This window comes from Podarcis pityusensis (assembly GCF_964106645.2).
Source record: "Podarcis pityusensis genome assembly, chromosome: Z".
Taxonomy (NCBI): domain Eukaryota; kingdom Metazoa; phylum Chordata; class Lepidosauria; order Squamata; family Lacertidae; genus Podarcis; species Podarcis pityusensis.
Window position 1 is genome coordinate 16,038,779 of NC_138044.1, and position 23,078 is coordinate 16,061,856.

General features: G+C 44.9%; 2 protein-coding genes across 5 annotated transcripts in view; both read right to left on the reverse strand.

Moving 5' to 3' along the window:
* ASS1 (argininosuccinate synthase 1) overlaps nt 1-1,740 on the reverse strand; it is an 82,775-nt gene extending 81,035 nt beyond the window's left edge. Inside the window, exon 1 of one of the 2 annotated variants that reach the window (XM_080990214.1) lies at nt 1,648-1,740. The gene's annotated coding sequence lies outside the window, so the exon portion shown is untranslated. The remainder of the gene's footprint in view (nt 1-1,647) is intronic. The other variant, XM_080990215.1, reaches the window with a different exon arrangement.
* A 9,016-nt stretch (nt 1,741-10,756) lies between these two features.
* The window catches only part of NCS1 (neuronal calcium sensor 1), a 63,439-nt gene continuing 51,117 nt past the window's right edge, over nt 10,757-23,078 (reverse strand). For all 3 annotated transcript variants that reach the window (XM_080989992.1, XM_080989991.1, XM_080989993.1), the window contains 5 exons: nt 17,827-17,905; nt 17,381-17,469; nt 15,417-15,494; nt 14,326-14,443; nt 10,757-12,090 (listed from right to left, as the gene is read on the reverse strand). In XM_080989992.1, coding sequence (XP_080846118.1) covers nt 14,345-14,443; nt 15,417-15,494; nt 17,381-17,469; nt 17,827-17,905 — 345 coding nt within the window. In that variant the 3' untranslated portion in view covers nt 10,757-12,090; nt 14,326-14,344. The remainder of the gene's footprint in view (nt 12,091-14,325; nt 14,444-15,416; nt 15,495-17,380; nt 17,470-17,826; nt 17,906-23,078) is intronic.

The following is a 23,078-nucleotide window of genomic DNA, read 5'->3' on the forward strand; positions in this document are numbered from 1 at the left end:
GTGAGGAGAAATGGGGTCTCCTAATGTCTCTCAGCACCCTTAACAAATTACACTTCCCAGGATGCTTTGGGAGAAGCCATGGCTGTTCAAAGCAGTATGAGGATGTGGCCTCTGTTCCAAAGGCTAGTTTGAACAATAAAGTTCTTAAAAGACATCTGAAAGAAAACAGGGTGAAATCAGACTGCAGGCCGTTTGCAGCCCAAGAGCTGAAAGGTGTCCGGCTCTGCTTTAGAGATCCATGTGGCTGTTTCTACCATCATTTGTCCAATTAAAAGTTGTTTTTTTACCCCTCAGTGGACTTGGCACATTGTGTAGGTAGCCTCGTTGGCACCATCATGCCTGGCATCAGCATAAATGATTGAGAAGACCAAACAAAGACCTCCACAGTTTCTGCTTTGGACAACCAGCCTAGACTGCATTTTCAATTTCTTCTGTGTGCAGCCTGGGATTTATTTGGAGCAGGGGAAGAAGAACGAATGGGGGTACCAGTTGCAAATGGAACAAAAGAATAGCCACAATCCATAATTTTTCTGGGTTTGCTTTTTTTTGCCAAGTATTTGGGGGCTTCTGTACAAGCCAGCTCATGCAGCATGGTGTCAGGACCCGGGAGATTCAGGATCAGTCATGAAACTCACTGAGATGCCCATGAGCCAGTCCCTATCTCTCAGCCTAACCTCTGGGTTGTTAGGAGGATAAAAGGTGGACATGTCCCGAAGAGTCAGTGTGGTGTAGCGGTGAAAATGCTGAATTATTTGTTTATTTCTAAAAATTTATTTCTGTCCCCCTAACAAAAGCCTGCCCCCCACAACAAAAATCCTGGCTATGCCCATGTTTGTTGGGGTGTCACAAGCATAAAATAGGGAGAAAAACAAAATATTCCATTTCCAGAATCAAAGCTGGCTACAAGCAGATGATAGCTACTGTGAACAGTATCTTTCTCCCCACCCCACAATTTGCTGGATTTAAATACAACCCACCCACCAGCTAGAACAGAAGGCAAATAAGTTCATTACGAGAGGCTCCCTTTACTGAATATAGGGCAGAGCTGCTGGCGAATAACATTCATCAGAAGTTTTTCATTCTACTTTCCCCTTTTAACTCAAGGGGCACCAAAAATGTTTGCTTTGGAGGTCTCTACAAACAGCCCTGCAAGGTAGCACCTGCTCTTTGTTAATGCATTTTGTGGGCACTGGGGAAAACTTGAATCTAAGGCTTCCCAGGTCATTGCCCTTAGTGGCTATCATTCACCCCCTTTCCTTACACCTTTATGATACGAAAGCCACAGCTGTCAAGTTTCTAGTTCCACCTATTGCATAATGCATAGCAGCCCTGCTGGCATTTATGTGTGGCTATCTGAGGCTAGGTTTCAATGAGGGACTGGAGATGCCCAGTCAGTGGGGGTTCACAACGCTCCCAACTGCCCTAGTGAAAAGCAAAAGCCCCAGAATTACTCTTGCACTTTCAAACAGGTTAAACATATACATGCAGTCCTATTCAAATTATTTTTCCACGTTGCATTTATCCACTTTAAAACACAGCCTCAACTCTTCTTTCCTTGTCTTCCTGGATCTTAATCTCCTCTTTAAAAAAACCCCTTTGCAATTTATCTCCTTCACCTTCTGTAAAATTTAGAAAACCCTCACTCACCCCACCACAGGGAATCTGCCACAGATGGAATAGTGCCACTCAGCACACAAAACTATGTGTGCCTCTCCTAGAGAGCCACCCCAGATTATAAATCACAGCCACTTGTTTAGGGTGGGAGGAGCCGGGAATAACTGAGGTGTGTCTAACTCTCAAAGGGACTGTTCTGCATACTGCAGACCTCCCTCTTCACTCATTCACAATTTCCTCTCTAAATTGGGTTATGGAGTGAGGAGGGTTTTAAAAAGGCAGCCTTCCCCAGGGATCAAAAGGCCCCAACAAAGACCTCCGTAGTTCCTAAGGAAACCAAGACTTATGAGGAACAGTTGAGGGAGTTGGGTATGTTTAGATTGGAGAAGACAAGATTGAGAGGTGATATGAGAGCCATCTTCAAATATCTGAAGGCAAGCTTATTTTCTGCTGCTCCAGAGGTTAGGACCCAAACCGATGGATTCAAATGACAAGAAAGGAGGTTTCAACTAAACATTGGGAAGAGCTGTCTGATGGTAAGAGCTGCTCCACAGTGGAACAGTCTCCCTCGAGAGGTGATGGGCTCTCCTTTGTTGGAGGTTTTTAAACAGAGGTTGGATAGCTACCTGTCAGGGATTTTTCAGATGGGATTATTGCATTTCAGGGGGTTTGACAAATGGCCCCTTGGGTCCTTTCCAACTCTACAATTCTGTGATTCTGTACTTTGGACAACAAGCCTGACAGAAGGTATTATATAAGAACTGTAGTACTGCCAACTTTGGGGGGCACTTTTCTGCCTTTGACAGGAGCCAGGCAGGTGAGCAATTCGCAAGTGATGCTCTTCCTGGGTTAGAGGAAAAAAGTGCTGAAGAAAACTTTATTTTCTGCATGTCTGACAGTGGGTTTAAAGACACAGGAGCAGGTTCAGGAGCAGAATTTGGTAACCCCCTTGTCAACAGAAGATCCATGGCTTGTGATTGCTGGCTCAAGGCCAGAAAGAGAGAGAGATAGTAGCCTGCTGTGCCAGAATGTCACCTGTCTTTTTTGGCACCTGGGTGTTGACATGGAGATGTTTGCTGACTCTGCATTCTTCACAATCCCATCCCCCTTTCTTATGCAGTCTTGTGGATTCCAAACTCCATGTGCTGAGTCAGCAGCAGACAAAGCAAAGGGCCAAGGCACACAATCTTGCCTATTCTGGATGCAGCCGCGGGACATCCTCTCTGTAAACACAGAAGGATTGCCCTCTTGGATCAGACCCCAAAGTCCATCCAGCTCACATTCCAAAAGCAGAACATTTGATGCTTTAGGAAGTTCAAAAGCAGGCATAACTGGAAATAGCCAGCCGCCCACCCACCAACCCCCCACTCTAGGAATGCAGAGGTAAGGAATTCAGTTCACTTTGTATTAAGGAGACAAATCTATCTTGTACTTTGCAAAACAATATGCAAACTGAAATGCAGCTATTCTTCGAAATTCAGACTTATCCAAATTTTGCAATGCAGCTCTCCAGTCATGTGATACATGGAAAACCGCATGTGTTAAGTACAGTGTTCATTAAAATGCACACATTAGTGAAAATAACATACCGAACAGTGGGTGGAGTATCACTGGGTTCATTTCATTGGAAAGAGAAAATTCTGAAGACTTTATAATACCAGGTTATTCACTGGTATATAGACTAAGTAGGTGGGAAGTTACTCTCTAATATGTCATGAACTTTACCATTATTATTATCACAGAGTCATAGAATTACAGAGTTGGAAGGGACCCCTAAGAGCAGGGCTGGATTTAGGTTTGATGTGGCCCTAAGCTACTGAAGGTAATGGGGCCCTTTATATGTCCAGCTGTCCTTTGTCAACAATAAATTGTCGCTGTTTTTTGTGTTGAATATATACTATATGGCAGGGGTGTCCAACTCCCAACAGACTTCGGGAGCCGAAGTTGTTGAACTTCTTTTGGGGGAGCCAGCGATCTACCACAGATGTCCAGTGATCTACCGGTAGATCACGGTCCACCTGTTGGACGTGCCTGCTATATGGTCATTTAGGTATCTAAAGCCATTTGCCACTGTTGCTGTATGTAGGTTTTATTTTATTTGTTTTTTATCTTATATTTTGGAAATGTACATCCAGGTGGTTTTTTCCTTTAAATTTTTTGGGGCCCCCAAAGAGATTGGGGCCCTAAGCTATAGCTTGTCTAGCTTATACAGTGGTACCTCAGGTTAAGAACTTAATTCGTTCTGGAGGTCCATTCTTAACCTGAAACTGTTCTTAACCTGAGGTACTCCGGAGCAGCAGAAAACTAGCTTGCTCCATCTTCCATGTGACAGCCCTTAAGCTATTTGAAGATGACTATCATCTCACATCTCAGCTTTCTCTTTGCCAAGCTAAACATGTCCAGCTCCCTCAAGCATTCCTCATGAGGCTTGGTTTCCAGACCCTTGCTCCCCTTGGTCACCCCACTCTGTGCACTGTCCAGATTTTCTTCTTAAAACTTCCAGGCATGGGAACTCTGGTGAAGCACATCTCAGTCACTCCCTGCCCCTCGTCTGCAGATGTGCCTCTCTAGCAAATTTCATTTAGATACCAAGAAACATCAGCACATTTTGCAAATTTGCAGATGTTTACCCAGGGTAAATTTGTGAGCGTGTGTAACCCCCATGGCCATAAAAGGCAGACGTTCCTTCTATGCTTTTCTCTAAAACTGTTGTGAACCGCCTTCTGATTTTCAGATGAAGAGTGGTATACACATTTAATTTATTATTAATTACATTATAGATGTGATCATGCTCCCCCCTGTGGAAGTGCCATGGTCTGATCACTACGCTCTGAAAGCCAAGATTGACTTCCCGCTCCTCCCCTGCTCGGGTGGCGAGCCTATTTGGGCTCACCTGCGAAAACTGATAGATCCTGATAGATTCCGTCAAGCCTTGCGGGACCCTGCTCCTCCTGGCGACTCATTAGATGACCTTGTTGAGGACTGGAATAACCGGCTCTTGGCAGCCATTGATGAGATCGCGCCTAAGCGCCCTCTGCGACCCCATCGAAACCGGGCCCCTTGGTTTACTGAGGAGCTCCGGAAAATGAAGCAGGATCTCAGACGGCTAGAGCGAGTCTTGCGACGGACTCGTGGCGGAGCCTCAATAACATCTTATAGGACGCTTATGAAAGCCTATGAGATGGCTATGAAAGCTGCTAAGAAATCTTACGTTGCAGCTTCCATTGCATCTGCTAGCTCTCGCCCGGCACAACTTTTTAGATTAGGTCAATAACGTCCTTAGGAGGACAACCAAATTTAAGCACAAATTCAACCCACAGCTGTGAGGCATTCGCAAGCTTTTTTGCGGAGAAAGTCCTGTTGCTCCGCCGTAACCTCCCTGCCAATTTAGATACAGTGACTGAACTGGAGGCTCCTCGACTGACTTCAGGTCCAGTGTTGGACCATTTCGATCAGATACTCCCTGCTGATGTGGATAGATTCCTCCAAGTTGGTAGGCCCACCACCTGCCTCCTTGATCCGTGCCTGTCTTGGCTGATTAGGGGTTGTCCAGATGTCGCGTGGACCCCCCGGTTGAAATTATCAATTTGTCCCTTGGCACGGGGACATTCCCGGGGGAACTGAAGGAAGCAGTGGTGTGTCCACCCTTAATGAATTCTTCACTAGATCCCTTAGACCTATCCAATTACCGCCCAGTTTCAAATCTTCCATATTTGGGTAAGGTAATTGAGAGAGCGGTTGCTGAACAGCTTGGTAGGTTTCTGGAGGAAACATCGACTTTAGATCCATTTCAGTCCGGTTTCTGTCCTGGTTTTGGGACCGAGACGGCTCTGGTTGCCCTAACAGATGATCTCCGTAGACAACTGGATCGAGGCGGGTCAGGACTGCTGATCCTTTTAGATTTGTCAGCAGCCTTTGACATGGTTGATCATGATCTTCTGGACCACCGCCTCGCAGACGTGGGGATACAGGGCATAGCCCGTAACTGGCTGTGCTCTTTTATCTCTGGTCGGGGACAGAGGGTGGCACTAGGGAGGGAAATGTCGTTGCGGCATTCCTTGGTGTGTGGAGTGCCACAGGGCGCAATTCTCTCCCCAATGCTTTTTAACATCTTTATGCACCCCCTTGCCCAGATTATCCGGAGCTTTGGGCTGAGCTGTCACCAATATGCTGATGACACTCAGCTCTATCTGCTGATGGATGGCCACACCGACTCGGCCCCGAACACACTGACCAGATGCTTGGAAGCCGTGGCTGGATGGTTTCGTGGGAGCTGATTGAAACTAAATCCTTCGAAGACAGAGGTCCTATGGCTGGGTCGGGATGGCATGGGGATGAGGAACCAACTCCCTTCACTTGCGGGGGCCCAATTAGTGCCATTGCCTTCCGTTAAGAGTTTGGGTGTAATCCTTGACGCCTCCCTTTCCATTGAGGCACAGGTTACAGCAACAGCCAAGGCGACATTTTTCCACCTTCGCCACATCAAGCAGTTGGTCCCTTACCTTTCCCGCCCCGACCTGGCCACAGTGATCCATGCAACGGTCACCTCCAGACTTGACTACTGTAATTCACTCTATGCGGGGCCGCCCTTGAAGCTGTCCCAGAAACTCCAGCGGGTGCAGAATGCTGCGAGGCTCCTCACGGGGTCTTTGCCATGGGAGCATATTCACCCAGTGCTTTTCAAGCTGCACTGGCTCCTGGTGGAGTACAGGGTCAGATTTAAGGTGCTGCTTTTGACCTTTAAAGCCCTTCACGGCCTAGGACCCTCGTACCTACGGGACCGCCTCTCCCGGTATGCCCCACGGAGAGCCTCAAGGTCCATAAATAGCAACACCCTAGTGGTCCCGGGCTCTAAGGAAGTTAGATTGGCTTCAACCAGAGCCAGGGCCTTTTCAACTCTGGCTCCTGCCTGGTGGAACGCTCTGCCTCATGAGACAAGGGCCCTGCAGGATCTGATTTCTTTCCGCAGGGCCTGTAAGACAGAGTTGTTCCACCTGGCCTTTGGCTTGGAGCCAATTTGATTCCCTTCCTCTCTTTCTTTTTTCTTTTCCTTTCTCCTCCTGCGATGAGGCTACATTTTAATATTTTAATGTTTCAATATTTTAATGTTGTATTTTAATTTTGTTTTTAAGTTGTAATCATTCAACTTGTTTTTATTATTGCTTGTTACCCACCCTGAGCCCGGCCTTGGCTGGGGAGGGCGGGGTATAAATAAATATTATTATTATTATAATGATAATGATAATGATGACGACAACAGTGAAGTGTTGCCTAGAGTAGGAATGGTTTAACAATGAGGATACCTTAGAAAGGTGACTGAGGACAACCCCAACTGTGCAACATCTACTGCCTCCTCAAGCTTGAACTGTGACCCTGAGGAAGCAGACATGGAGCATAGGAAGCTGCCTTATACTATTTGGCCATTCCAGCTCAGTATTGTCTACACTGACTGGCAGCGGCTCTCCAGTATCTTTGAGAGGGTTTCTTTCCCAGTCCTAACCTGGAGATGCCAGGCATTGAACCTCAGACCATTTGCATGCAAAGCAGATACTCTGCCACTGAGAAGGTGAAGGCAGCACTGTTGGAAACTGGTTTGGATTTAGAGGGGGCAGCGAATCACATTACTTACTCCAGAGAGCTTTCTGTTCTGGAGCTGCTGAATGACTTCCCTTCGTTCGAAGCCACTTCATAAAAGCTGTCCTCTGCGGGGTCTTGCTGAGCAAAATGAAATATCCTTTCACTGCTTGGGGCTGCTGATGTGTGGCAACAGGCAACACCACTACGTCAGTGGGAGATGCAGTTGCCTAGCAACCCCACAGCTCCATCTCCTGCTAGGATGTGAATCCTGAATGAAACAGCAAAGACACATGCTCACCAGCCAACAGCACTGAAGCACCTTGTGGATGGATGGGCAACCCATTCCTTGCACCTTACATTTGGCAAAGTGAAAGCCCAGTTAATGTGTTACATGAAATGAACCAGAGGGGGGCGGCGAGAACTTCCAAAGGATGTCAGGTCCTACCACTGGTAACTCATGGAGACCAAAACAGGGTCTTGTGATGCTAGTGCAAAGTGGTAGCTTTATGTACGGTACTGAAGGGTGTGGGGGGTCTCTCAAAACTGGGTCTTCTACAACCAGTCATCATCACCTCCTCCACCTATCAGAATTCTGGTCTCTCCGGAAACCAAGGGCATTAGATGTGCCCTATAGGACACCACAGTAGTCTAGTGGCAAATTCAAAAGTGCAGGGTCCCTTCATGATATCCACAGCAACACTTCTTCCTTGTCCACCGTTGCAGCCCTCAATGTTCTTCCCATGTACTTTCTCCAGAGGGGCCCCAGGAGCCCATCCTCAGTGGCTGACTTTCATTGTGATTGGTACCCATCAGCAAAAAGGGTGAGAAGACATCTTCTCAGTGGCCAAAGAGCTGGCATCTTGAAGCCAATAGGGACACACCAGGCTTTATAAAAACCCTCACATCCATGTCAGTCCTCAGTCAAAGTAGCTACAGATGGGCATGCCTTGCCCTTCCAAAATATGATCCTGCCCCAACCTCCCAGCCTACCTTTGACCACATTTACTTCTGGCCCTGTGGGAACTCTGATGTTTGCAGGGTCTTGACAATGAAGCAGGAATAATCTGACCTACTGTTATGTAACCTGGCCATGTGTCCGCTTCAGGAATACTGTGTGCTGTTCTAAGCAGGCCTTCTCAAAATAGGATATTTAAGTGCTACTGGGGAGGGGGATCTCACTCCCCCCCTAAATAAAACTGCCAGAGGGCTGGAACATTTTTTTTCCTGACTGAAAAAGGTTACATGAGCTCTAGCCTAGGGGTGGGGAACCGACTAACAGCACAAACCTATCTTTGTCCACTGGGTGGGAGTCAACGTGAGAAGATTGGTGCTCTCACAAAGGAAAGGCCTTTGTGTAATGAGGAACACAGTTGGGTGAAAAGAGACTTTGTTGTCTCTCATGCACACACAGAAGACAGTTGTGCCCCGATTCCTGGAAAAGCTTGGTGGTGTGGTGATGAAATAACGTTCTCATCCCTGTCTGAATTGGGGGACTCATGCAGTACCCCCAAAATGGCTGAAATATATTCAGATGATACAAAAACCTGAAACTGATATAGACTCTGTTCAAAGTATCATAACATAAGAGTCTGTTGGATCAGGCCACTGTGGTTCATCTAGCCCAGCCTCTTGTTCTCATATAAACTACACAGATGCCCCAGTGGGAAAACAGCAAGCAAGACTAGTCTGGGTAGCTCAGTTGGTGTGTGGTGCTGATAATGCCAAGGTTGCAGGTTCAATCCCCATATGAGATAGCTGCATATTCCTGCATTGCAAGGAGTTGGACTAGATGATCCACGAGGTCCCTCTAAAGTTCTATGATTCTAAGACCTGAGCACAAGAGCCTTCTCCCCTCCTGCTGTTTTCAGTAATTGGCTTTCAGAAGCACTGCTGCCTCCATCTGTGAAGGCAGAGCAGAGCCCCTGTCACTAGTAGCCATTGATAGCCTTATATTTTCCTCTTTCAAAGCTGCCTGAGTCAGTGACTACGATTGCCTCTTGTGGGAGCAATTTCCATAGTTTAATTATGCATGGTGCTCTTTAACACCTATATGAAGCCACTGGATGTGGTCATTAGGGGTTTTGGAGTGAGGTATCATCCAAATGCTGATGACATCCAGCATCATCTCCCTGTAACATCTGAATCAGGCAGGCAATTCAAGTCCTGACCTGGCGTCTGGACAAGGTGATGGGCTGGATGGCAGCCAACAATCTGAAGCTGAATCCTAGCAAGATGAACACCTTGTGGGTGCATGGGTCCAAATGACAGGTCAGTTGCCTGTTTTGGACAGGTTTGCAATTCCCCACCCCACCTCCAGATCAGGGTGCCTTCTAATAGTTTTTGCTTATATGACAGCTACAACTATTCCTGGGCAGGGCAGCAGCTGACCTCAGAGAATTATCACATCCCACCATTTTCCAGTCAGGATCAACCCAGAGCTTGATTAGCCCTCGTGGGGAAAAGAGGAGCCTGCCATCCTCCAGGATTACACACAGGAGCTGAGCAGGCAACATCTCCAAATAGAGGCCCAGACCTGAAACATCCCATTCCTGAGAAGTCAGACTCCTCATATCAGGTATATACAACGTGGTGCCCTCCAATGTTGCTGGGCAACAGCCTGCATCATCCCTGACCACCATTGGCTGTACTGGCTGAGACTGATGGGTTCTGTAATCCAGCAACAGGTTACCCGTCTCACGTGACCAGCCAGCTATAAAATTGTTCTTTTTCATGTTAGCAGCTCCCTGGGCAGGTATGGAATTTGGAGCTCCACAGTAGCAATATCAGGAACAGGACTAGGCCTGGAGTTGGGAATTTATCCTTGACAGAGATGTGAGCCTGTGGCCCTGCAGATGATATTGAACTACAAGTCCCAGCAACCCCTGCAAGCATGGCCAATCGTCAAGGAAGATGGGAGTCGGACTCCAGCAACATTAAGAAGGGCACAGGTTCCCCTTCCCTGACCCAAGAAGGAACAATTATTAGAGGAATCGAAGTTGAGATCTATGTTTAGTGAAGTCAGCTTCACATGCGCAGGATTATGGCCTAACCACAAAATAATTAAGAACCAATTTTGGAGGGGCCTAGTTGAAAGTTAGAGTGAAAAAGAGCTCAAGATAAGATGCAAAGAGGCCTCTGCAAGTACAAATTGGGCTGGGCAACATTTTCCAATGACTATGATTGGCTGAGGTGAAAGAAGAGGGCAGAATAAAGTGTGTTTCATAATGGAAAGTTTTCACAGACTTTTTGGAATCTGACCTGTAATACATTACTAAGTAAAAGTCTAATTGAGAATCTGGTTTGAGCCTCTGTATTGAACCCCTTAAGTGAATTTTCTCCCCCAGGATCCATTTGCCACGTCACTACAGGGTTCTGCCCAAAGTGAGGTTGCAGCTGATTTTTAGAGGTTTCCCCCCTTAGACGAAACTTCCAAAGAATTCTGAGGAACTAGCTAAAATTCCCCAGTGGTGATATTAGCCTTAAAACAGAAGAGAGTTAGAGAAAGATTGGATGCTCCCAACAACAAGTAAGAATCCAAAAGCCCACAAACAAACAAAAACAGAGGTACTATTATCACCATCGTCATTATTATTACTTCCTTTCAGAAAGAACTGTGTTTTTGTTGTCATTTTTTTTAAAGCTCCAACAAGATTGGCCACATTAACACTTCTTTAGTTTCATGCAGAGAGAGAGAAAAACTTGGGGTACTGGATTGTTTCATCATTCCTCTTTTACAATGTAGGCAAAATGGCAAAATGAATGCAGGGGGGGCAGAAAATAAAGAAATACAAAAGAGGTGGGGAGACAGCATTCAGAGGGGGTGCTGCAGACATCGCAAGTCCCAGATGCAAGGCCTGCCAAGAGCAAGAGGTTTGGGGCCTTTTGGGGTAGGGCGATGGATAGATGGACGAAAGACAACATAATCAGAGGGCACACTGACCCCTTTCTACCCCAGCCAGGCAGCACAGCAGACATATATAAGTTGTGGGGATCTTTCTTTCTTTGTTTCTTTCTTCTTTTTGGCTTAGATTTCTTCTGTGAGGGACAACACCCCTGCAGCATGAGTTGTGGTTTTTTTTGTTCTTTTTCGGAGACACGAGACAAAAAAATTATACAGCAGCTTTGACACACAAAAAACGGCAAATAAATAACTACCGGTTGTTCAGAGGTCATTCAAAAGAAGAAAAAGCGTCTCACTTTTCCGTCACGCACACACACACAAAATGAGAGCATACAATAACAATGTCACACCCCAAATAATCATCATAATAATGTGTGTGTGTAGCATTGCAATTTGAACCACAAACCCAAATGAGGATGGACATCAATTTCAAATGGATTTTTAACACACACCCCCAAGCACACACACGTGCGACACCCCCAGGATTTTAAAAGCAAAAGCTTAGATGCGATTAAGCCATCCACTGACAGTTCCGGTCCAGTCCAGTGGTGCCCTGACACAAGACGTCTTAATGGGACCCTACATCTCCAGTCTGCATGATTCTGCCCCCCCCCCAAGAGATATTTAAAAATGGTACTCGTTCTTAATCCATTCGAAACAAACAAAACAGAATATTAACATGTGAGAGTATTCTTCATGGCCCCAAGGAAATGGCGCTTATCTTTTCATCATCCTCTTCATCACTACTTTCTCCTCCTCCACCCCCACTTTTCTTTTTTTCTTTTTTCTTTTTTTTTAAATCGTTGTTAAATGCAGACGCTGGCAAATGGAGATGTCGAGCTGGTTTTTGAGCACAAAGTGGTTGGGTTGACGTCACGCTCCAAGCACACCCCTCTCCCACGTTTTTAGCGCGATGAGGGGCTGGCATAAGTCAGGCGAGAGAGTCTGGTCTGAGGTGGGTGTTTGATGGCACTGGAAGGGGGTTCCTTCAGGTGTGTCTGGAAAAAAGGGAGCAGAAAAGCAGTTAAAAGGGGGACAAAATTGTTACAAACATTTTGACTTGATGGACATTCCTATGCTTACAGACTAAGGCAACATTCACACCATACATTTAAAGCATAATATCACTTTAGGCAGCCATGGCTTCTCCCAAAGAATTCTGGGAACTGTAGTTCATTAAGGGTGTTGAGAGTTCTTGCGAAAACTTACTGTTCTCCTCACAGATCTACAATTTCCAGAGTTCCCTGCAAAGAGGGACTGATTCATTAAACCACTCTGGGAACCCCTCTACTATCACTCTAATGGATGTCTGTTTTAGGTTTTATTAGTTCTAAATCAGATTTGGAAAGCAATAAGTTGGTCTCTCCAAATGGTCTGTTGATCCTTGGTGGTGTTTGCTGACTCTACTGACACAACAAACTTGCAATATGGACATCAAAAGCTTGCCAATTATTTGACCTCACAGGCAGAACCCACTCCTGTGACAGATTTCCAAACTCCCAGCACTTGCATTCAGGTTGATAAATGTGTTCTCTCATTGCATATCCAACTCAAAGGAGACCCACTGATATTAATGAACATGGCTTGCTTAGGTTTATTAATTACAATGGGTCTCCTCATGAGCAGGCTAACTGGATAAAACCCAATGTATTTTGACAAGCCACTAATCAGTATATTATTCACAGAATGGAAATCTTGAAAATTAGACAATGAGTTGAGCAATGTTATCCTCATATTCTACCTGTTCATCAGTTCAAATGGAAATTTTATCAAATTCAAGAACCCTAAGAACAGCCTGCTGAATTAGGCCAATGGCTCATCTAGTCCAGCACCCTGTTCTCATAATGGCCAACAATATGCCTCTGGGAAACCCTCAGGAGGACGTGAGCACAACAGCACTCTCCCCTCCTGAAGTTTCTAGCAACTGGTAGTCAGAGGAAGCATTACTGCCTCCACCCATGGAGGCAGGGCATGGCCATTGTGGAATTAATTTGTCCCCTCCTCTTTTAGAGCCACACAAGTTGGTGGCCTTTACTGCCTCCTGTGGGAGGTCCACAATTTAATTATGCACTGCATGAAGGAGGACTTTTTAAAATCTGTCCGGAATCTTCCAACGTTCAGCTTTTTGGGATGTCAATGATTTCTAGTGTTATGCAAGAGGGAGAAAAACTTTTCTGTAACCCCTTTCTCCATGCCATGCATAATTTTATAAACTTCTATTATGAATCATAGAATCATAGAGTTGGAAGAGACCACAAGGGCCATCGAGTCCAACCCCCTGCCAAGCAGGAAACACCATCAGAGCACTCCTGACATATGGTTGTCAAGCCTCTGCTTAAAGACCTCCAAAGAAGGAGACTCCACCACACTCCTTGGCAGCAAATTCCACTGTTGAACAGCTCTTACTGTCAGGAAGTTCTTCCTAATGTTTAGGTGGAATCTTCTTTCTTGTAGTTTGGATCCATTGCTCCGTGTCCGCTTCTCTGGAGCAGCAGAAAACAACCTTTCTCCCTCCTCTATGTGACATCCTTTTATATATTTGAACATGGCTATCATATCACCCCTTAACCTCCTCTTCTCCAGGCTAAACATGCCCAGCTCCCTTAGCCGTTCCTCATAAGGCATCGTTTCCAGGCCTTTGACCATTTTGGTTGCCCTCCTCTGGACACGTTCCAGTTTGTCAGTGTCCTTCTTGAACTGTGGTGCGCAGAACTGGACACAGTACTTCAGGTGAGGTCTGACCAGAGCAGAATACAGTGGCACTATTACTTCCCTTGATCTAGATGCTATACTATTATTGATGCAGCCCAGAATTGCATTGGCTTTTTTAGCTGCCGCATCACACTGTTAGCTCATGTCAAGTTTGTGGTCAACCAAGACTCCTAGATCCTTTTCACATGTACTGCTCTCAAGTCAGGTGTCACCCATCTTGTATTTGTGCCTCTCATTTTTTTTGCCCAAGTGCAATACTTTACATTTCTCCCTGTTATGTCACCTCTTCCTCACCTTTTATCTAATCTAAAAAGTCCCAAGTGCTGCAACCTTTCTTCATAATGGAGTTGCTTCATCCCCTTAATCATTTGGGCTGCCCTTTTCTGAACCCCCTCTTAAAGAAAGCTGAGGATATATTCCTCATAAATCAGGGAGGGGGCACAGCATCCAGATGTTCCCAAAGCAACCCCTCATCCCCACAGCCCCCCTCTATCTTTTTAAAAAAAAATACACCCACTTACCAAAGCATAAGACTGCAAGCTATACGAGTCCATCATAGAGGGAGAGCGCCTGAACAATGGAAGGGTCAGCCTTGGAGCCCTCCTGGAACTCCTGCAGGGTGAGTTTTCCATCTGAATTCTAGGACAACAGACAACAGTGAGGGATCAGAGAGGATAACCACAACAACTCTGTGAGGTAGGGGTGTGTGTGACTGGCCCATTATGGCTGAGGGAGGATTCGAGCTCAGGTCTCCCCAGCCTCACATTTTCTACCTAGAGATGCTAGAGACTGAACATAAGGTGTGGCTTTGCTTGCTCTCAGGTTCAATCCTCAACCCAAAATACTGTTTCTGTATGGAGTCAAGCCATTTGGGCCTACCTAGCCCACTACTGTTGATCCTGACTGGCAGCAGCTCTCCAGTACCATCAGGCAGGGAGTCTTAACTAGATATGATGGGGCCTTCTGCCTTTGAAACAGATGTTCTACATGTATCCCTTTAGAGCCAAAGGCCTCAATCCCTCATAGGAAATCTTCTGGGGACCAGATGATCATGATAGGTGGGACCATATGCAAAAGAGGGTGGAACAACAGGTGTTGTCTTGTATATTTGAACAACCAAAGTCAGAGGACTGCACCCACACACCTCTCTCTACCCAACATGTAGGAAAACAAGAGGCATGATCAGAGTTCAAGGCCAAGCAAAAACACTTCAGGAAGTTCTGGAGTGAAGCAGATAAGGACAGTGGTCTGAGGAGAGCCCCAAGGGCCAGATAAAGAACTGCAGAGGACCACATTTTGCCCCTGGGCCTGAGTTCCCTCTACGCCACTCAGCTACAATTCTTCCTCCTCCTGCAGAGGAGGACTGCCCATGCAGATCTCTGGATCCGTTTCTGCCCACATGGAGAGTTTGCTACATGTAGGAATAAGCCTGATGACAAACTGGAGGAGACAGCCTGCCTTCTGGACCCTCAAAAGGCACCCTCAAATTCATTGAAACAGGACATGGGGAACATTGGTTGTGATCTCTGGTGTGGGAGGGTGGCAGGGAAAATGGGCCTGGCAATTTCTGGATGGTTGCCTCAAGGTGAGACAACGTCTGGATGCATCTTACTTTATCCATCATGGCAAAAATCCGGTCCACCCGCTTCTCTGGGGTGTTTTCCTCTTCAGGGAGCTCCACGGTGTTCCCCTGAAGAGAAGAGAAGAGAAAAGAAGAGAAGAGAAGAGAAGAGAAGAGAAGAGAAGAGAAGAGAAGAAAAGAAAAGAAAAGAAAAGAAAAGAAAAGAAAAGAAAAGAAAAGAAAAGAAAAGAAAAGAAAAGAAAAGGTGGGGGGTTCAGTCTCTGCCTCCTGGCCTGGAATGAAATAAATAAACAAGCTTCTCCCAAAGAATTCTGGGAATCTGTAGTTTGTTAATAATAATAATAAATTTTATTTATATCCCACCCTCCCCAGCCGAAGCCAGGCTCAGGGCGGCTAACAACAATAAAACTGTACAACAGTACAACACAACACAACACAACACTCTAAAATCATTCATTATAAAATTAATTCAAATCAAACCACTGGCAACCATTGGGCCAGAGCTCCGCGAAGACTGCCAAAGGAGGGAGTCAGGCTGTGCCCTGGCCAAAGGCCTGGTGGAACAGCTCTGTCTTGCAGGCCCTGCGGAAAGATGTCAAGTCCCACACGGCCCTAGTCTCTTGTGACAGAGTGTTCCACCAATCGGAGCCACAGCCAAAAAAGCCCTGGCTCTAGTTGAGGCCAGCCTAACCTTTCTGTGGCCTGGGACCTTCAAAATGTTTTTATTTGAAGACCGTAAGTTTCTCTGTGGGACATACCAGGAGAGGCAGTCCCGTAGGTACAAGGGTCCTAGGCCGTATAGGGCTTTAAAAGTTAAAACCAGCACCTTAAACCTGATCCTGTACTCCACCGGGAGCCAGTGCAGCTGGTATAGCACCGGGTGAATGTGATCTCGTAGCGAGGACCCCGTAAGGAGTCTCGCTGCAGCATTCTGCACCCGCTAGAGTTTCTGGGTCAGTCTCAAGGGCAGCCCCACGTAGAGCGAGTTACAATAATCCAGTCTGGAGGTGACCGTCGCGTGAATCACAGTGGCTAGGTCAGGGCGAGAGAGATAAGGAGCCAACTGCTTAACTTGGCGGAGATGGAAAAATGCCGCCTTTGTTATAGCTGCAATCTGCGCCTCCATGGAAAGGGAGGTGTCGAAGATTACACCCAAACTCTTAACGGACGGTGCTGGCACTAATTGCGCCCCCGCAAGAGATGGGAGTTGCCCCCCCAATCCCATATCGTCCCGTCCCAGCCACAGGACCTCTGTCTTCGAAGGATTTAGCTTCAACCGGCTCCCACGTAACCATCCAGCCACAACTTCCAAACATCTGGTCAGTGTGTCTGGGGCCGAGTCAGGATGGCCATCCATCAACAGATAGAGTTGGGTGTCATCAGCATACTGATGGCAACCCAGCCCAAAACTCTGGACAAGCTGGGCGAGGGGCGCATAAAGATGTTAAAAAGCATCGGGGAGAGTATCGCACCCTGAGGTACTCCACACACCAAGGAGTGGCGCGATGACAATTCCCCCCCCCCCCCAGGGTGCTGAAAGTTCTTAGGGGACCTGCTTATTCCTCTTATAGAGCTACAATTAATTCCCAGAGTTCCCTGTGAATATGGACTCCTTGTTAAACTACTCATAACAAACTCCAGTGCCCAGAATTTTAGGGGGGAACCTTTGACCATTTAAGTTAGTATCATAGTGCTTTAAAGGTATGGTGTGAATTGGGCCGAAGACTACAAAAGCCTTTAGAGGTTTTATTCACCCCAAGGAGTATAATTTGTAGCAGCCTGGGGAAAAAACCAACATAAACTCCCAACTTCCCCCATTTACAGAAGCATCCTTGACTGGTCGCCTGGAAATTGTTTGTGAATTACCCAGGTGACCAAATTTTGCTCCTCCAGGGTGGAGCCTAGCATTTGCCCTTCCCTCCACCTAGTTTCTCTTTCTATAAATAACAGCTGGAGTCTTACTCATATTGCATCCTGCTCTTTCAAATACTCACCACCATCTGGTAAATGGCATCAACGATGTCCAGCATCTCATTCCTAGTGATGTAGCCATCATTGTCAAGATCATACAGCTTAAAGGCCCCTGAAACCACAAGTAGAAGATTAGGGAGAGCTATGCTGACCTGTGGCTTAAAAGCTCTAATTAAATGTTAGCCCCGCCCTCATCTAGGCATCATCTGGATGCCTAGATGGTGTGCGTGTCTGCGTGCGCATGTGCGTACTATGTACAGTCTTTGCAGAAGACTTTCATAAGCTGCCATCTGAGAGCAAGAGGGAAAGGGGCAAGATCCTGAGGGTGCCACATGCCAAAAAGGAAGCCTTCGCTCACATTGCAAAGGTCAGTTTTGCTTGGGGATGGATTGTGGGAGCTGAGCCCTAATTTAGAGTGTTGAATGCTGATAGGACCAGTTTTAATTTTCAAATCCAGTTGACCACTTACACCGCAGTTTCTCATCCAACGTCCCCCGGGAAGTGACCGACAAGGCTTGGATAAACTCGGAAAACTCAATCCTTCCATCCTGAGAACAACAGAAAAGTGATTTGGTAAGGCTGGAGCCACCTAGTATGGCCCAGGGCAGCGGGGCATCTCCAGGTAGGGCAGAGAGAAGCTCCCTGTCTGAAACCCTGGAGAGCTGCTGCCAGTCAGTGCAGATGTTATTGAGTTTGATGGAACAATAGTCCTGACTCTTATAAGGCTGCTTCCCAAACAAGGTAGTTTGTGATGACTGGGGAAGAGGGTGGGATCTCACAGTTGGAAAGGACACCATGCTGCAAGGGATAGAAGCCTCAATCTATTTCTGCTCCACATTAATTCCTCACACACTCTTTCAAAAATCTATCCTGTCCTGCATCCAATTTAATCTGTGCTTGTTTTGAAAAAATATGCACAAAAATTCCTATTTAAATACGTATTTCAGGAAGTGTTTTATCCCCAAACAAGATGTTCTTGTTGAATTTAAATTCTACATACACATTTGTAAATGCATTTTATTCCAAACTGCACTCACAGAATTTTCACATGTTTAAATCTGTTGAGCCGAGAGTTCTGTGTGTAATATTCTGGAGGATATTTTAATCCACACATCTAAGTCCAGGAGCTGCAAAATCCATGCCCAATTCACTTTGGGAGACACAGAAATCAAAATTCCTCAATCACCTGGAAATACAGCATAGCTGAGCATTGCTACAAAGGAGATTCTGTTGGAACTATCAAGGCCAACTTTCCCACCTACCTCGCCCTTCTCCATGCCTAGTCGGGGTGTATTTTGTGGATGTTTTATATTTTATTGTCAGGCATTATTTCAGTTGCTTTTAGTGTGAGATGTTTGCTTGTCTTACAGACATTTTGTTTAAATTGTGATCTGTTTTGTATGCTCCACCGCCATAGCTGGGGCACTAATGCTTCTGAATGCCAATTGCTGGAAACTGCAGGAGGGGAGAGCGCCCTTGTGCTCAAATCCTAATTTTGGCTTCCCACTGAGGCATCTGGCTGGCGACTGTGAGAACAAGATGGTGCATAACATCATGTTCGCTGACTGGGAAAAGTTATGGACCACAGGTATGAAGTTTACGGCATGTAATGCCCTAAGAGAGAATATGATGAAAATGATATACAGGTGGTACATAACCCCAGTCAAGCTTGCAAAAATCTACCATTTGCCTGATAATAAATGTTGGAAATGTAAAGAAACTGAAGGTACATTTTTTCACCTTTGGTGGACATGCCCAAAGATTAAGGCTTTCTGGGAGATGATATATAATGAATTAAAAAAGGTATTTAAATATACCTTCTTGAAGAAACCAGAGGCCTTTCTCCTGGGCATAGTCGGCCAATCGGTGTTAAAAAAGGATAGAACTTTCTACAACAGCAGCAAGAATACTCATCGCAAAGTATTGGAAGACACAAGAGCTACCCACACTAGAGGAATGGCAGATGAAAATGATGGACTACATGGAATTGGCGGAAATGACTGGCAGAATCCGTGACCAGGGAGAAGAGTCGGTGGAAGAAGATTGGAAGAAATTCAAAGATTATTTACAGAAATATTGCAAAATTAATGAATGTTAGAGTGATGTTGGATTGAAGTTAAGTGGCTTCTAGCTGTACAGGCTTTAAAGTTATAAATATATCAAGACTAAGGATTAGGATTAAAAAGGCTATAAGAATGGAAAAATTGGTTTTTAACAGGTAAAAATTTAATGTTATAATATATTAAGATTAAGGTTTTGGATTAAAAAGGAGGGAAAGAAATTGCTGGACTAACAAACTGAACTGGAATACAAAAGAGGGAGGTATGAGGAAGTCCGGGAAACAAGTAAATGTAAAAGAAGTAATGAAAAGACGGAATTGTTTTTAACTGTTTTTTCTTCCCCCTTCTATTTTTTTGTATTCTGTATTTTGTATTGTGTATTTTTCTTTTTTCTTTTTAAATTTTTCTTTTTTTGTGATTCTATTTTTTGTGAAACTTTAATAAATATTAATTAAAAAAAAGAGAGAGAACAAGATGGTGGACTAGATGGGCCCCTGGAGGAGGAGGCTTTAGATGGCTACTAGCCACCATGGCTGTGCTCTGCCTCCCTGATCAGAGGCAGTAAACACTTCTTCGTCTTTTTAGATTATATATGGCCTTTAATGAGCATTCATTCCAATTTGTTTGCAAGGTTATACAACAGGGAGTATTCTTCCTGATTTGTTTGAAAGGTGTTGACACATCTTCCCGTTAGTTAGTTAGTTAGTTAGTCAGTCATTCATCCCACTCTTTTCTATGCATTTCTCCATCATTCTCCAATACCAACAGTCACTGGGAGATCCAAAGGTACCTTTGCCATACTGGTTGCTTTTGATGTGTTGGGCATTATTAACAGCTCAGTCTGCCTTAATATTTCCTAAAGGTCACAGCTTCAATAGCTCTTATCTCAGAGGAATGCTGGAGTACTGGCCAATTAACTTTCAGTTTCCTTAATGACAAAAAGCAGAAAAAGGGGGAAGACACTTCACACCAAGAATTCCTTTGTCCATTTAAGATTTATTGTCAACCATAAATCAGGCTTTTCACTCTGTCTTAGCCAGATGGCCAAGATATAAATAATAAAATTGTTATTATTATTACTTTAACTACCAATTTTCCTTCTGTTCTTCTTAATGACAGAAATTTGTTATTCCAAGTTTCTGGACTGTAGATTTTCACCAGCAGACAGATAAATCTCTCTCTAGTTTGTGGTTTAAAAAACGTTTAAAAAAGAGAGGGTGTGAATATTTCTACCCATGGAGGGTGTTTACATGGTGTTTTGGCAAAATGTCCCTCCTTAGCTTGCCAGCTCTTTCTAGCTCCTGTCCAAGCCCCCAGGTGCAGGCAGCAGAAAACAGCCTTGATCAAAGCATTCAAGGTACTCTCTGATCACCCTTATCACCAGAGTGATTTAATAGTCGGACTATCTATCTAACTATCATCAATTGCGAGCTAACAGAGAGACAGCCGAAACACCATTCATCTCCCTGGAAGCCCACAATTCTCAGCACTCTTAACAAACTACGGTTTGAAAGGTTCTTGGGGGTGGATGTTATAAATGTATAGTGTGGATGCAGCCTAACAGAGGAATACAGTGGTGCCCCTCAAGACGAATGCCTCGCAAGAAGAAAAACTCGCTAGACGAAAGGGTTTTTTGTTTTTTGAGCTGCTTCGCAAGACGATTTTCCCTATGGGCTTGCTTCGCAAGACGGAAACGTCTTGCAAGTTTGTTTCCTTTTTCTTAACACCGTTAATACAGTTGCGACTTGACTTCGAGGAGCAACTCATAGAACGCGGTGTGGTAGCCTTTTTTGAGGTTTTTAAAAACTTTGGTGATTTTTGAAGCTTTTCCAAAACTTTCCCGACACCGTGCTTCGCAAGACGAAAAAAATCACAAGACGACAAAACTCGCGGAACGAATTAATTTCATCTTGCGAGGCACCACTGTACCTTTTCTAAGATGGGACCTTCACAGGTACTTTCCTTAAGTTAAATTATTCAATATATTTCTAGCCCATCCTTCATCAGATCACCCTCATCAAAACAATCCATTCAAACAGTAAACACTTATAAATATCAGTTGCTGGAAAGGGCAGTAGGAGAGAGTGCCCTTGTGCTCAGGTCCTGCTTTTGGGTTTCCCATTGGGGCATCTAGTTGGCTACTGTGAGAACAAGATGCTGGACTAGGTGGGCCATTGGCCTGATTGAGAAGGCTCTTCTTAGGTTCTTAAGCTCATTCTTAGGTTCTTATCTTTAAATGTTGTTGTATTTTATTCTGTATGTTGCTATGAGTCACTGAGCATGAAAAATGGAAAAGTGGCATACATATAAACTGATTCACAGTGATGGTGGTGAGCATAGCCAGGTGCTGGGCACCTCCAGTTCCCTTCCCACCTAAAAAGTAAATTAATCCACAGTTCTGCAAAAGATGCTTACAAGTGTCATGGCCTTTGCTCAAGGTGGGAGGGATGTTCCTCAGTGGGATAAACCTAATTTTCTCGGATCCCTTTTGGAAAGGAAAAGGGATGCATTAAAATGCCAGAGGAGGAAAGCGGTTGTGGGGAACAACTTAGAAAAGAGCAGGTGTCTGATTAGCATTTAGCTTTACTGCAGCTCTGTTCGTTTCGAGATGGTGAGGCTGAGTTTACCAGTTGGCAATGTTTAACCTGATGGATTGTGTAATTTCTGCTACTTTTACTGGATGGGGCAGTTGTCCCAGCAGAGGCTTTCCACAGTTGCATGACATGTCTTGCTTCCATCCCTCCTGCTTTGAGTGTTGCAATTGTTGTTGTTGTTGTTGTTGTTGTTGTTATCCTGCCTTTTTTGAGGACTGCTAGTCAAGTTGGGTTACACAAATTAAAATAAGCTCAGATAATTATGATTTGTGGCGGTGGGGGAATGAGACACAGAGGAAAATCAAAACTGACAGATCTACCAGTCCCTAGTGAGGGTTCAAACTAGGAATAAAATTATTTATCCTGCCTAAATAAGGCTACTGAAATGAAAGAAAGCTGATCACACATGGTTTTCTGCTTATGACAGGACTGTGAGCTTAGCTCAGTTGTGTAACTGCAAACAAATCTCTAGACTCAGAATATGCTCAGAGGCACCCTTGTTCTTTCATTTTAATGGCATGTCTTTTGCACCTTGGAGCTGGTATTGGTAGATGATATTATTATTAACTATTAATATTATTTATATTCTGCCTTTTTCCCAGACCAGGACTCAAGGCAGCTTACAGAAATTAAGACAAACTAAGATAAAATACACAAGGCTAAAAACATTTAAAAGATAATAGTGAAAAAGTAATTAATAGAATTAAATTAAATTAAATTAATAGAATTAAAAACATATAAAAACAAATCTAGTAAAATACAGATAATAAAAAAGCACAGCACTTTCTGAAAGCCCTTTCCTTAAACAGTCAGTTCCCAGAGGTCTGTTGGAAGAAAATAGACTTTACCTGCGAGTGGAAGTTCAACAAGGGGAGATCTGGTCTTGCTTTAAAGAGGGAGTTTTACTTAATCTCATTTCCTCCCTAATAACAACAGACCAATAAATGGGTAAATAAATAAATTCACCCCTAGGGACTTGAGTAGGCAACAATTTTCAGCCACCATGGAGCTAAGGGATGGATTTTCCTCCCTTCTTAGACCAGCTGTGCTGGAAATTGTTATGGTTT